At 31.9% G+C, this 15,914-nt stretch overlaps 1 protein-coding gene across 1 annotated transcript in view; it reads left to right on the top strand.

Annotated features, from left to right (window-relative positions):
- The window catches only part of LOC115889602 (alpha-mannosidase 2), a 263,054-nt gene extending 248,799 nt beyond the window's left edge, over positions 1 to 14,255 (top strand). Inside the window, exons 6-8 of the mRNA XM_030909653.1 lie at positions 5,721 to 6,027; positions 7,572 to 9,845; positions 12,785 to 14,255. Coding sequence (XP_030765513.1) covers positions 5,721 to 6,027; positions 7,572 to 9,845; positions 12,785 to 13,272 — 3,069 coding nt within the window. The 3' untranslated portion in view covers positions 13,273 to 14,255. The remainder of the gene's footprint in view (positions 1 to 5,720; positions 6,028 to 7,571; positions 9,846 to 12,784) is intronic.
- The last annotated feature ends 1,659 nt before the right edge of the window (positions 14,256 to 15,914 follow it).

The following is a 15,914-nucleotide window of genomic DNA, read 5'->3' as shown; positions in this document are numbered from 1 at the left end:
TGAGTCAATATTTTTTAATTATCTTTCGTGTCGATTGCTGATTGAATTGGAGCCAGAAATGGCTCAAAATGAAATAAGTAAATTACTAACAGATATTCAGGCTGAGGCGACAAACGCCATATCCAAACTACTTCCATTTAAATCCCGAATAACTTATGAAAAGGAATACAAAATTTTTCAAAAATGGAAGCAATTAAAAAACGTGCGAGAAGAAATAAAGTTTTTACCTATCCGCGCTGTTAAAGTAACATTTAATCTTCCCTTGCGGTTAAAGTACTATTTTATCTACTATTTTTGATAGATATAAGGCATTTTTAACAGTTGCTATGGAGAAAAACATTATTTCATAGGTATGTTGATTAGGACCAAAAGAAAATGTATGCTTTTAATGTTAAAATTGTTATTAATCTTTCTATCTTCTTTAACAACCGAATATCTGCAACAAAAAAATTATTAAGATGTATCAAAAAGAAACCTTTTAAATTCCTTACTTTGTTAAACTATTAATCATTAAAAGAATATATAATGATAATTTATCATTAAAAATTATTTTTTATTGATAACTAATGTTTAATTCCGTATAAGTGACCTTGTACCTAAATTTCAATATAGTGGCAAACGCGCTTAGCTTATTTGGAAGCTTTGAGCACTGCCGTTCTTTAAAAGATCAGCCTGGGGGCGGACTTTTGTTTACTTCATCAGCTGTACATACTTAGATATTGGGTTAGATTCCATTTCATATTTTGTCGGTTGATTTTTGGTTTTAACTCTATGATTTTTGGTATTATTTATTATTGTAGCGCAAAAAACTAATACCAGATATATGGTCACTCTCGGTTTCGCATAAAAAAAATAAAAAAATTGAAAAATTACACGTTGTGTAAGTGATTTAACCTAAAAGTGCCCATACATTTTTTACTCATCGTGATTTTTGTGTGTTTTTTAAGACTCTAACAATTCATCAACAAAGCTTAAGTGGAGTGTGTTTTTGGTGCTATGCCTCATCTTTGTTGTTCCTGGTGGAAAGGATAGTTATACTAGGCAGCCTAAAGTGTCCGGAAGAGCAAGAAAAGTGGGTACGAGTTATAAATCAAGAGAATTCTATTGAAAATATCTTTAATAAATTTAAAAATAATATTCTCCCATGATGGTATTAATGAAAACTGGACAATTATGTTTATTTTATTCATATTGTGGAATCTCCACTCCAAGTGTTGTTGGTTCAGCTTCGATAGATTCAAATACGTAAGTAGGTATTATGATCTAGGGAAAAATAAAGAATATATGTATTAAAGATCATGAAAAAGATTATTATTTTGAGTTCAAATTTTAAAAAAGATTTTTGTAAAGACAAGACTGATACAGTTTAAAAGAAGAATGTGTTTTTGTTTGATAATATATAATGCAAAGATATAATGTATGTCAAGTTGTCAAGCATAACATATATTTTTGTCCAGTAATTTTTAATGAATAGTGTTGATTATTTATAATACCAAATTAATATCCAATATTTAAGTGATGGCTGAATACAGTATGAATAAAATAACAATAAAATTGGTATATTTGCATAATACAAAATTAAGTTTTAAGAATAAAGGTGTACTAAAAAAACAAAGAAATTCATATTTCTTTGTTTTAATTGGTCTAATGTTATGTACATTTTACGTAAGAATTATACCGTATCATCGAAAAAAATCGGCGTCTAGTTGGCTTGGAAATGAACATCGATGACATTCCCTAAATAACTGTACACATAAAATAATTAACTAGAATTATACAATCTTGGAAAATTTGATATTCTTGAACCTTGTTTCTAAATATTCTAAATTTTTTGATTTTCTTAAGGATTTAGGTTCGGGAAAAACGCTGATTAAGTTTTCATTTGGTTTTCATTTTTTTATTTGGTTTAAAAAAAAAACGTTTCGGCTAACATTATAGCCTTCATCAGTGTTGTGTCATATGAAAAAAAATAGTGTCGAATATAATTCAAAAATTACATATAAAATATTCACACCACACACATAATGTTTACTGCGTACTCCATAGTCAATGTAGATAATTTTAGTGTTAAGAATAATAATTTTAAAAAATATGTGGTCATCTTTTGATAAGTTTATATTAGTTTATTAATTGCAGTAAACATTATGAGGTGTGAATTATATTGTATATGTAATTTTTTGGATTATATTCGACACTATTTTTCTCATATGACACAACACTGATGAAGGCTATAGTTAGCCGAAACGTTTTTTTAAACCAAATAAAAATAATGAAAACTTAAATCAGCGTTTTTCCCGAACCTAAAAATCCCAAGAAAATCAAAAATTTTAGAATAATTTTACTTAATAAATGCCAGCGATCTTCATTTCATACCCATCGCTGACGCCTTTTTTTAGATAATATTGTATTATTTGTAAATATAATTTTTCGAACATTGATACTTGCAAAATATACATATAAATTTTGTGTTTGTAGTGTTCTACTCAGTATTATTGTTAAATGTAACGGAATGTTCAAGAAATATAGCATCATTACTATGGATTAACAGATCAACGAAGTGTTTTGTTATTCACTCTCGTCGTTCCCTTAAAAAAGTAAGGAAAGGTGGCCCTTCAAAGAATGAAAAAGCACGATTCTACAATTAATAAAGAAACAACTAAATTATTAATTATTATAAAAACATGAGGATTAATAAGAAGCGGTAGCATCCATCTTTATGGTCAAATTTAAGGAATTTATTTTAATTCGGTCCATCATCTCTATCTATAAATTTTAGTCGGATTTGGTTAAAGTTTTAGCCGAGCTCAGAACTGGTTTTAATGGAAGAGAGAGTGTCATCGGTAAACGGCTGCATATTTTGCATAGAATAAATAATAAATATGCAAATTTGAGCAAATTTACTCGGAGCGATAAGCAAAAGCAGCGAATCGACCTTTTAACGGTCCAGTGCCCCTTCAAGAAGAATCACTGGATAGATTTATCTTCAGAAGGTCGTCCGACGCCCATGATTTTATAAATAGGTTTTCTAAAGTGTTTAAAAATAGAGAATAAATTTAAACACCAGTTTTACATAAAAAAGTGTAGGTAATGTATTTTTTATTATAATGTCCCAGAATCCCAGTAGCACACAGGGTTTTTCCCACAGTCCGTTTATTGAAAGTTTTTTGATCTAATTTTGATAGAAATTTGAACTTTATTGTAAAGGGTGGGCCAAATTGGACACTGTTAAACACCCTTTTCTAAAGGAGATAGACGAAAACTAATATCGGTGTCTGGAGCTCAATTTTTATTAAAAACATGACTGTTTTACAGTCATGTTTTTAATAAAAATTGAAACGGTAACAGATATCGATGTGTGATTTTTAATCACACATCGATATCTGTTACCGTTTCGAAGTTATGGAGTGTTTTTCAAAAATGTGCATTTTTAACAAATCGCTGTAACTTTTTTGCTATATACAGGGTGGTCCAAACTGTATTCCGGAAACTTTTTCAGCATATTCTGGAGGTAAAAATAGGTAAAAAAGTTCTTATAAATGTATGTCCTGAAATGCTTAGTTTCGGATATACAGGGTGTGCAAGTTTCATATTTATTTTGATTTTTTCTTAATGAATCCTTGAATTATTTATGAATTAACGTCAATATTTGGATGAATATTGGTGTCTCGGACTTTTTTGACATGAGAAATTGGATTTTGATATCAATGTGGCTCCTACTTGTAGAGGACGCCACCTACGTAAAACTAGTGGGTAAAAAAATATAAATTTCCGTGACTTGAAAATTGCGAGTAATGGTTCTCGAGATATTTTAATGATGATTGACATAATTAAACATGTTGACTAAATAGTTATTAGACTGAAATCATAAATTTGAAATATTTTGTGCCAAAAGTTCAACAGAAACTGTTTTATCATCATTTTTTTGCAGAAAAATTTATAATTAATTTAATAAGATAAGAATTTTTCAAATTTATTATTTCAGTCAAATAACTATCTACTCAACGTGGTTATTTTTTTGTCAATAATGACATGTATTGACTTAAATCTCCATCTTAAATATCTTGAGAACGATTGCTCGTAGCGATTTTTGCCAAGAAACATTTTTTACGTAAGAAGTCACGGAAATATATATTTTTCACTCAGTAGTTTTATACAGGTACGGACGAAAAGTTATTACTCTTCAAACCGGTTAAACCATATGTAGGTGGCGCCCCCTATAAATAGGAGTCATATTGACATCGAAATCAAATTTTTCATGTCAAAAAAAACAGACACCAGTTTTCATCCAAATATTGACGTTACTTCAGAAATTATTAGGAAAAAATCTAAATAAAAATGAAATTTCTACACCCTGTATCTCCGAAACTAAGCATTTTAGGACATACATTTATACGAACTTTTTTACTTATTTTTACCTCCAGAATATGCTGAAAAAGTTTCCGGAATACAGTTCGGACCACCCTGTATATAGCAAAAAAGTATATATTTTTTTAAATTAATAATTAAAAAGTTATCAAGGGAAAAATTGGTTTTTTATTTGTGACACCCTGTATGTTTTTAATTTACTTAGAATAACTTAAAATTACCTTTCCAAAAATATACCACACTTGATATTTTGTTTGAGTCCTTTTCGAAATAGAGAATTTTTAAAAGTTCGCTACTTTTAACTAGTAGGTTTTGGATCCTTTATTGATGATCTGCCCCTAATGGAACTCGAAAACATATTTTTTCCAGCAAGACGAAGCACCGCCTCACAACGCTAAAATTATAAGCAATTTTTTGCAGCCAATTTCGAGAATAATTATTAAGTAGCTAACCAAGATCCCAGTCGTTGGCCGTCGAGACGGCCGGACTTAGCACATATGGATTTTTACTTTGAGGAAGACTAAAAGTCTTTATTTTTAAATTACCCGTATACCCTAGACAAAAATTAGAAGTACATAGCGGTTATGCGGAAGTATCTTTCATCCCTACTGAGTTAATGAATTCCGCGAGAAATATTCAGAAACGGTCCCGTCTGTGCATAAGAGAAGACGGTAGACGGACATTTCGAACACCTTCTGTAGCAAAATCTCGTGTCTTGGTTTGCTATTTATTATTATCGTTATTAAATATTGTTTAAATACATTTTTGTTGTTAAATATAGTTTAAAATGTTATAAAATTCTGTATCTTTGATTGCAAATATTATTTTCGTTTTAATTGCTGCTGACGGTTACCGGCAAATTTTTTTTCTGTATTCAAAGCCTACTTATTCTAAGTAGGCGAATATTTAAAAAGTCTATATCTCGAAGTGGAATCGAGCAAAATATCAAGTAGGTATGCTATATTTTTGGAAAGGCAATTCTTTTCCAAGTTATCTACTTATAACTTGGATGCACCGTATACTGATGAAGGCCATAACCATGTCTGCTGTTGATCCCTCTCTCTAGCAGACTATGCAGATTTTTGCTGGCTTTTATTGTTGTAGAATATATCTAGAGCCCGAGATTTAAAATAAACATATTGGTACTTAATAAAGTGGTAGCCAGTTAAGTGGAAACTACTTAAAAAAGAAAGTACACCTTGAAATATGTTAAATTGAAACAGTCTAATTTGAATTTAAATTCGAATGAAATGAACAGTGTTCGAAACTTTATTGTTTGTTTTGGTTTCATGATTTATGATAATTTCATATTAGGTATTTGTTAAATATTATTTATTATTTCTTTGTTATATTAGGTAATTATAGTGCCACATTCCCATAACGATCCTGGTTGGCTCAAGACTTTCGAAAGCTACTTTCACGTGTCATCGCGTCAAATCATGAGCAACATGGTTGCTAAACTGCAAGAATACAAGAACCTAACGTTCATTTGGTCCGAGATATCATTCCTGAACGCTTGGTGGGAAGAAGCGCATCCCAGCAAGCAGAGGGCGCTGAAAGAACTAGTGGATTCAGGCCGATTGGAAATTACTACTGGCGGATGGGTGATGACTGATGAAGCTGACGTACATTTGTATGCCATGGTTGATCAGCTCATAGAAGGTACAGGAAAAATCATAGTAAAATTCTTACAATAACAATTTCATATATTATTTATCAGATAAATAAAGGACATTTAGTACGTTAGTTTGTATGTATGGTTGTTTCTTACTCTTTCACGCAAAAACTACTGAATGGATTTTAATGTAACTTTACAGTAATATAGCTTATACATCAGAATAACACATAGGTTATAATTTATAACGATATTGTGCGAGTTGTCCAAAATTTAACAAAAATATTGAAAAATAACACACGGTTCGGTTAAATTCTGCCAAAAGACTATCTTTATTCAATAGACTATCAATTACAACTAGACACATGTAATAGGTACTTTCAAATATTACCACTAGGTGCTATAATAAATATTACACTTTATATTAATAAAATTCGAATTTTATGCGGACGAAGTCGCGGGATAAAACTAGTATGGCATAAATCAGGATTATTTGACGTATTCAGCTATTCTTTGTCACTTCCTATTTTAACGGAAATTACTACAACTTTTGATTTTTAAACCGCACTTTCGGTCATTTTACTTTATTCAATAGAAAATGATTCTGATTAGAATGACATATCATATATCAACTTTTGACATTCTTTCTAGACTTATGACATTTCAATCTAGAGTACCACGGCTGTGTTTAAAAACACGAATTTTTAATCAAGGAGCCTTGGAAAAATAGAATTGATAGTCTAGTGTCTTGTCCTGGTCGGCTAAAAGATGACCAAATCGTATTTTTAATCATAACTCAATTTTTTTCAAATAAAACGAGGGTGGCTCATTAGCATATTTGGAAAAAGCATTTTTTTACAAATAATTTGGCACCACACACTTGGAATTTCGATCTTCAAATTGTTGTTACATTATTATTACTCTTAATTGAGATTTTAAATGCTATTTTTTTTAATTGAAAATATCAAAAGTTGACACATGATATGTCATTCTATCTAGTATGTAATTTTCTATTACATGAAGAAAAAATAATACGGAGGGTGTCACTTAAAAATCAAAGTAATCATTTCCGGTGAAACAGGAAGTGACCGAAAACAGTTGAATATGGCAATCAATTCTAATTTTTCTTATATACTAACACGTCAAATCTCATTTTTTTATCTGAAAAAATAATAAAGTTATAGAGGTGAGCCACTGTTGAGAAACACCCGCTATGCTTTTGAACAATATAATTATACTCCTATAATCTATACTTCTTTTTTCGTTTCTCCTAGTCATAGAAATTCAAGAAAAAATAAAAATAAAAATAAATCTGTTCTTCACAAATTTTTAACCTACCCTCATCATCATAAATCACCCTGGATATTTAGACATCATATTTCTGAAGAGGCTTTTTCCAAATTATCATTTCATCAGAAATCTAGATTATATTTTTATCATAACATAACTAATTATAATAATTATTAAAAATTATCTCAAAAAATATCTAATATTTACAGTTAAGAACATACATATAAAAATTGCAATAATTTTTCTTAATTTCCGAAGTGAAATTTAATCTAAAATATATTCTTAATTTATTTATTAACAGGTCATCAATGGTTATGGACAAATTTGGGCGTTAAACCCAAATCAGGATGGTCAGTAGATCCCTTTGGTCACGGCAGTACAGTCCCTTATCTTCTAGGGGCCTCAGGTTTGAAAGGAACTGTCATTCAGAGAATACACTATGCTTGGAAACAGTGGTTAGCTTTAAAACAATACGGCGATTTTCGATGGGTACCTAGTTGGAACTCTGGCGACAATGCCGGATCGATTTTAACTCATAATCAACCATTCGACATTTACTCTATTAAGCATAGTTGTGGGCCGCATCCTTATATTTGCTTAAATTTCGATTTTCGAAAAGTACAGGGAGAATATACTGAGTATTCCTTACATTCGCAGGCAATAACTGAAAAGAACGTGAAAGAAAAAGCTGAACTACTTTTAGAACAGTACGCTAGAACTGGGTCTCTGTTTCCTCATAACGTAGTTTTGATGCCTCTCGGTGACGACTTTAGGTATAATCTCCGAGAAGAATTTGACCAGCAATACTTAAATTACATACAACTTATAAACTACATTAATGCTCACAAAGAACAATATAGAGCTGAAGTTAGTTTTGGAACGCCTAGCGCGTACTTTGATGAAATCTTGAAAAGGTATGATCAATTTCCGTCTCTAAAAGGTGACTTTTTTGTTTACTCAGATATTTTCTCGGAGGGCAGGCCAGCTTATTGGTCGGGATATTTTACTACAAGACCGTTCTTAAAAACACTAAACAGGGAATTGGAGCATAGCTTACGATCGGCTGAAATTCTTTATACCGTAGCCTTAAACAACGCTAGACAGCAAAGATTGCTGGCTTATTTGAAATTATTAGAAAAAGATTACGAAAAACTCATACGAGCTAGAAGAAATTTAGGTTTATTTCAACATCACGATGCGATTACAGGAACCAGCAAATCTTTTGTTATGAAGGATTACGGAATAAAACTTTTTGAAGCTTTACGAGATACTGTTAGTATTCAACAAAATTCTCTACAAAGTCTATTATTTCCGAAAGTCCATGTAAGTAAAGATAATAACCTAGTTCTTAGTGATCTTGAAAGGGAGTCATATGATAAGTTGCCTAACAAAAGTAATATTCAGATAGGAGGAAAACAGAAGAGAAAAATTGTTGTTTTTAATCCACTTGCATATTTTCAAGAATATGTAATTACGCTTACCGTTAACACTACTAATATTAAAGTGACAGATTCTAGTGGGAATGACATTGAATACCAAATCAACCCTATTCTAGTAGCTAGATTAGGAAAATATTGGATAGAATCGAACGAGTTTGAGATTATTTTTATAGCTAAACTGGAAGCGCTAACTGTTACGAGTTTTTATTTAGAACATTCAGAAAATGCAAAAGAAAAATTGGCGACATTGTATTGTAAGAATTGCAAGAAAAATACTCAAATTTTGTCTGACGGTAGCAAATCTGAAGCGCCATTCGTCATTAAGGATATTCCTCCCAGTGACATTCAGCTAGAGAACCACAAAATGAAACTGCTGTTTAGCGGAACTACCGGGTTTATGAAATCGGTTACGAGAAAGCATAAACCGAAAGTAATGCAGTGCAAAATTCAGTTTGCTGCTTACAGGAGTGCTCAGTTCCATTCAGGCGCGTATTTGTTCATGCCCGATCCTAACGAGCGAGATTACGAGAAGGATGTGTTATTGCAGTACAAAGATCAAATGTCTGTGATAATAACAACCGGACCAGTAACGACCGAATTACTGACAATATACGGACCGTTCCTGCTTCACAAAGTCACAATCTATTTAGATGAAAAATCTACGCTGTCCGATGCGATCAGTATAGAGAACGTCGTTGATTTCGAGAGTCCGCCTAAAAATCGCGAAACCGAACTTTTCATGCGAGTTATTTCGGACGTTCAGAACGGGGAACCGCCCGAATTCTTCACAGACTCCAATGGTTTTAACATGCAAAAGAGAGTGAAAATTGAACGTATTGGCATTGAAGGCAACTACTTTCCTATCACGACGATGGCGTACATTCAAGACGAACATATCCGGTTGAGTTTACTTACCAATCATGCCCAGGGAGCGGCAGCATGGCAGCCGGGATTCTTGGAGGTAATGCTGGATAGAAGAACTTTGTATGATGATTCGCGGGGAATGGGCGAAGGCTTAGTCGATAACAGGAGAACGGCGAGCAAGTACTGGCTTCTTGTTGAAGACGTCACGAAGGTTCCGGTTGATAGCGTCGTGCAGCCAAAGAGATTCGATGAAGATGATACATTTGAAAAAGGTTGGTACAGCTATTTTATTACGTTTATTTTTAATCTGTGGTATTCTAACACATTTTCCTTTTTCCTTAGAATCTTGGTAACATTATTCCTTCGTAAAATTATAATTATCTATTTTCTGTTTTTTTACTTAGTAAAGAGTTAAGTAGACAATAATATAATAATACAGGGTGTTTTAAAAAACATGTGCTATCTCTCGTGGGGAAATTTTTCATGTAAAAATTAGATTTATTTTTCAGATCAATACAGGTCCGATTCTGCTTTGTTTCGTAACTACAGCGGGTTCAAGGCTTAATTTTTTTTTTCGATTTGTTACAATTTTCTTCCAAATTGTTTTTCTTCTAACTTTTAGCTGTCGTTGAATACTTTTAGCTGTCGTTGTATTCGAATGAATATTTGAGGGTAAAAGTTAGTATAAGTGTTATATATTTTATAGCACTAAAAAAGTGTCGACAGATTGACCAGGGGCGTGCGTATGGGTTAATACTGGAATATATTTGCGAAAAATATGTGCGCCATTGATGTTTTTCTCTTGTTAGGAAAATTGTATAAGCCATTTAATACCGACTAAAAGTTTTATCTTGATATTTTGTCAATTTCGATCTCCTTCACGCAATTTTATTAATCTTAATAATTTAAATTAAAATAAAAATTATAAACTGATAAATTATTTATTTAATCTATTTTATTATTAAAATTTATAATACTGTTTTTCAATGCTACCTACCGCAAATTCAAGAAAAAATAATGGAATTTAATATAATTACAAAAGACCTATTTTTTAAGTTTTAACATCCTGTAAATTTAAAACTAATCATTTCATACCCTTGTTTATACGATCTTTTTTTCATATTTTTTTATTAGAAATCAATAAGCACTTATTTAACACCAATTGGCCAATTAATGACATTAAATTTTTTTAACGGTTGGTATTAGTCTTGCATTAAGGCAAATTAATAGAATTGTGTTTATCTTATCAAGGAGACTGTAATTGACAAAATATCAAGAGACAACTTTTAATCGGCATTAAATGATCTACACAATTGTGCTAACAAGAGAAAAAAGTCAGTGGCGCACAGTTTTTTTGAAACATATTCCAGTGATAACCCATATGCACGTCCCTGGTGAATATGTCGACACATTTTTAGCATTAAAATATGTCGTACTTATTGTAACTTTTACCCTCAAAGTTTAATTCGTATCGCTAGAAGCACTTGGAAGAAAATGATAATAAATCGAAAACAAATGAAGACTTTAACGCTCTGTAGCTACGAAACAAAGCAGAATCGGACCTATGTTGATATGAAAAATAAATCTTATTTTTACGAGAGAAATCTCCCCACGAGAGATGGCATATGTTTTTTTAAACACCCGATACATATAAGCAAGTAAGTAATGTAATAAGACTTCGACATTCCTTCACTGATGCGGAAGAAGTAACATCACAATTTTTTTTTCATCTGCGCCTGTACTCTAGAGGTCTAGGACGGTTCAGAATCGGTCATAACAAAAACCTGAAGATTAGCTATCATAGAAAACATATCAGTGAAAGGTTCTGTTCTGGAAAGCAACTTTAATATGAGTGATGGTAAAGCATTATTTGGGTACATTTATTAGCTTTTTATTTTAGTAGATTTTTGTTGGATCAGGAAGATATAACATCATATAATATGGGGTTTTACACTGTTCATATTGCCTCTTAAATTTATGTAGCTGTTTATTTCATTTTTCCAAGGATTGTATTGAAGTAAACAAACAAACAAACAAAAGAGAATACAAAACAAGTATACAAATTACATTACATTGTCAGTCTTATTGTTTAAACATTTATAAATGTTTACAATGTCAAAGAATAAAAAAAGTAAGGTTCAAAAATATTTTGAAAGTTTATAGTAAATATAGTAATAGCAAATATTAGACGGCGTAGAAAGCCTTGTCTAGTAAATAAGATTTCAATGCTTTGCGAAATGAAGAAAATGAGGTTATGGATTTGATTTCAAATGGCAGGTGATTGTGCATTTTTTTCGAGTTGTATACTATTGAACTTTTAACTAACTCTGAGCGTGGGATAGTAGATAAAGATCATGCTCCGCGTTCCTGAGTGGATAAGTGTGAGATGGCCCTTCTTGAGAAGCTGATACATGCTTACGTATTAGGCAAACGGATTCAAAAATATAAATAAGGAAGGAAGAGTTAATATTTTTAATTTTTTAAAAAAGTCCTGGCAATGAGTTCTGCTGTTTAGTCCCAGTGAATATCGAACAGCTCTCTTCTGGAGCTTGAAAATGGGGTCAAATTGAGTCGCACAACGCGGACCCCAGAGTGGAGGGCATATCTGAGGTGCGACTCAAAAAGTGCATAATAAACAGTTCTAGCCACCGACAAGTAAAGCTCCTTAAAAACAGATCTTAACGCAAAACAGGCAGAGCTTAATTTTTTCGACAAAGCGTCGATATGCATGTCCCATTTTAGAGAATTGTCTACAACAAGCCCTAAGAGTTTTACAGATTTTACGACGTCAATGATGGTGTTGTTAAGTACAAAAGGCTGCAGCGAGTTTTTATACGACAAAACTTTAGTTTTAGAAATATTGAGACTCAACATACACATACAAACATTTAGCATTGCCTTTTTGGACACGGCCTCACTTTTTTATGCTTCAAGTACGCGATTGTCAGATGCTACACATTGACTACATACAGTTTCATTGCCAATTGTGAACTTGAACCATCTCTTAACATTGACAATAAAACGAACTGCCAACGTCCCTACGAACAGATTTTATAAATTTGCTTGTATATTTCACACTATTAAACATTTGTTTCAACAGAATCCCAAGTGACCTTAATGCTTTAATGAAACACAAATAAATAAACTAACACTTTTATAAGTCTTTGTAGACGATTTGATATCCGCATAAAGTCTAACATTGTTTTTTTAGGTGAAGTTATTCGTTCATTCAACGTTCCCACTGCTCCAGTCGATCCTCCAAAACAAGATTCATTTCCCAGACCCTCGTTATATGCCACCCACTTATCCAACGCACTCAACTACCCTGCGCAGGTCTTCATCATCGATTCAGAGATGCAGTCGTCCACCCCGGAGCTGATCAGATTGACCAAACGACCGCTTCCTTGCGATCTGCACTTGTTCAATCTCAGAACTCAACCCGACTACGAATACTCACAATTTCCGTCTAACAGTGCTTTGCTCCTGTTCCATAGGCAGGGCTACGACTGTTCGGTGAGTCCGAACTATACCTGCGCCGTAACTAAATTAGAAAAAGACAATTATTTTGAATTAGTTAATGTTAAGGAAATGGAATTGAAGTCTCTGACTGGACTGGACACTCTTCGTAAATTGAATTATTTAGGTGAATTGTATATAGAACCGATGTCTCTCAAGACCTTAAATGTAACCTTTGGATAATTTGATGTGATTTTCTAGATGAATTTATCTCACTGAATAAAAATAATAAGATTGGAGTACACCAATGAAATTAGCAAGATCACGAAAATGTTGAAATATTGCTGACTTAAATTCTGGTTAAAGGACGACGCTCACTGAATCGACTCGGACCGGTCGACTCAACTAAGAGCTATCGGCAGATTTTGGTATACATAGAAATAAATGTTATCATCAGACCGGACCCGACCGATAATTACATTTATTTCTAGGTATACCAGAACCTGTCGATAGCTTTTAGTTCTTCTTAATCGTGGTGTTCGATTTTTTAACTCGTTTTAGTATACAGAGTGGTCCAAATTTTATTCTGGAACTTTTCCAGCATATTCTGCAGATAAAAATTAGTAAAAAAGTTCGTACAAACTTATGTCCTAAAATGCTTTGTTTAGGAGATACAGGGTGTTAAAATTTCATTTTTATTTCGATGTTTTCAAAATGATTTTTGAACTAATGTCGATATTTGTATCAAAATTAGTGTCTTGGTGTTTTTTGTGAAATGAGAAATTTGATTTCGATGTTAATAGGAGTCCTGCTTGTAGGGGGCACCACCTATGTATTTTCTAATTAGTTTAAAAAGAAACAATTTTTTGTCCGTACATATAAGACGTAATAGAAATACCGAGTGAGAAAATATACATTTTTATCATTTTTTATGTAAAAAACGCCTCTTGATAAAAACTGCGAAAAAATACGAATAACCGTTCTCAAGATATTTGCTTCTCAAGAAATTATCAATACATGTTGACTAGATAGCTATTTGACTGAAATGGTAAATTTGGAAACTTTTTATTGAAACCTTTTTAAGGATAAAAAACGGCGGAATTGAATATTTTTTCACTCAGTGGTTTTATACAGGTACGGACGAAAAGTTATTTCTTTTTAAATCATTTAAAAAATATGTAGGTAGTGCCCCCTACAAGTAGGACCCATATTGACATCGAAATCAATTGTCCCATGTCAAAAACTCCCAGATACTAATTTTCATCCAAATGTCGACGTTAAATATTATTTATTACCCTGTATCTCCGAAACGAAGCGTTTTGTAGGTACATACATTTATATCAACTTTTCTACTTATTTTTATCTGCAGAATATGCTTCCGAAGTTTCCCGAATACAATTCGGACCACCCTGTAGAGCTGGGTTCACTAAAAGTTTGCTACTTTACATTGAAAAATGGGTGAATATAAAAATAATATTTGAGTCCCTTCTTATTTATTTTATTCAATGATTTATGTGTAGATAATTTCTAACCAATATTTGTATATAGGAATTAAATTAAGTAGATAAATGACAAGACAATTCCTATGGTTTTATGTGATTTTCTGTCTTATGTATAAACGTAATTTGTTTTAGTCATATTTAGACGATGTAACATTTTATATTTACTATTATTTTGTCTGTGTTTTAGATTGTAGGTGTAACTAATTCCAATATTTTTAACTATTAGTCTATTTTATTTATTTATATTTTAGATTCTGTTTCCTAAATACTCTGAAATTCGGTCACCCGTAAATTGATAGGCTAGTTGTAATCTTCTAGTTGAATACATATTGTATTTGGTTATTTAAAATTGCAAAATATGACAACTAAACTAATTAAAGTAAAACAAACAGCTTTTCATCCTGACGTTTTAAACAGGTTCATTGGCGTATACAATGAAGAGAGATTTGCCTCATTGAATATACTACAAAATACAATAAAAAAAAGGGTCAGAGTTGGCTTGGCCACACCTCTGTGTCACTTTATACGTAAAATTATATGTTATGTTGAATGTCGTTGATTGTCATTTCCAAGCCACCTTGACGCCGTTTTTTTTACCATACTACAAACTTATATTTAATATTTTTTAGTCTGTTTTTAATATATAACATCCCATAAAAACCATTGCGTACACCACTAAATAAATTTAAAATACAATATGACCGAAAAAAAAACGGCGTCAAAGATGAGGATATAATGAAGATCGCTGTCATTTTATATGTCAAATTATACGGAGAATGTGTGTGTGTGTGTGTGTCAATGATATTCATTTCCAAGCCAACTGGACGCTGTTTGTTTTTCAATCATACGGTATATTATTGAATATTGGACTTTATACAGGGTGTCCCAATATTCCGTGGATACAGAACTACTACGTATTTTTAGAATCAATTCATTGGACACAATTTACTTCTATACAAAAGTGCTTCGTTTGTCCGCCAGAGGACATCAATGTTTAAAAAAATTACAATTTTTCAGATATTTAAAGAACAGTTATTCCGATTTGAATGAGATTTTGGGTGTCTATGCATTGTGTGCTTTATCATTTGGCTTAAAAATCATTGGAAGTCATCTTTGGATTTTTTTTTCCTGAAAAGTATGCATGGTGGCGTTTTTTACAAGAGACAGAAAATGTAGTAAATACTAGAGGGACCATTTTAAGAAAAGAGAATTGGCCGTCGGTAGAGTTGGAAAATATTTATACTAAAATTTGTGTAGGGGTGGGGGTAGTTTTTACCCTTCCTGTACTTTTTCTTGATTTTTGTGGAAGTTAAATGTTAAAGCACTTGCCAAAATATAGACACCCAAAATCTCATTCAAATTGGAATAATGGTTCTTAAATTA

This window comes from Sitophilus oryzae, unplaced genomic scaffold, assembly GCF_002938485.1.
Source record: "Sitophilus oryzae breed Bouriz unplaced genomic scaffold, Soryzae_2.0 scaffold_815_pilon_pilon, whole genome shotgun sequence".
Taxonomy (NCBI): domain Eukaryota; kingdom Metazoa; phylum Arthropoda; class Insecta; order Coleoptera; family Curculionidae; genus Sitophilus; species Sitophilus oryzae.
This window is presented reverse-complemented; position numbering and strand designations above follow the sequence as displayed.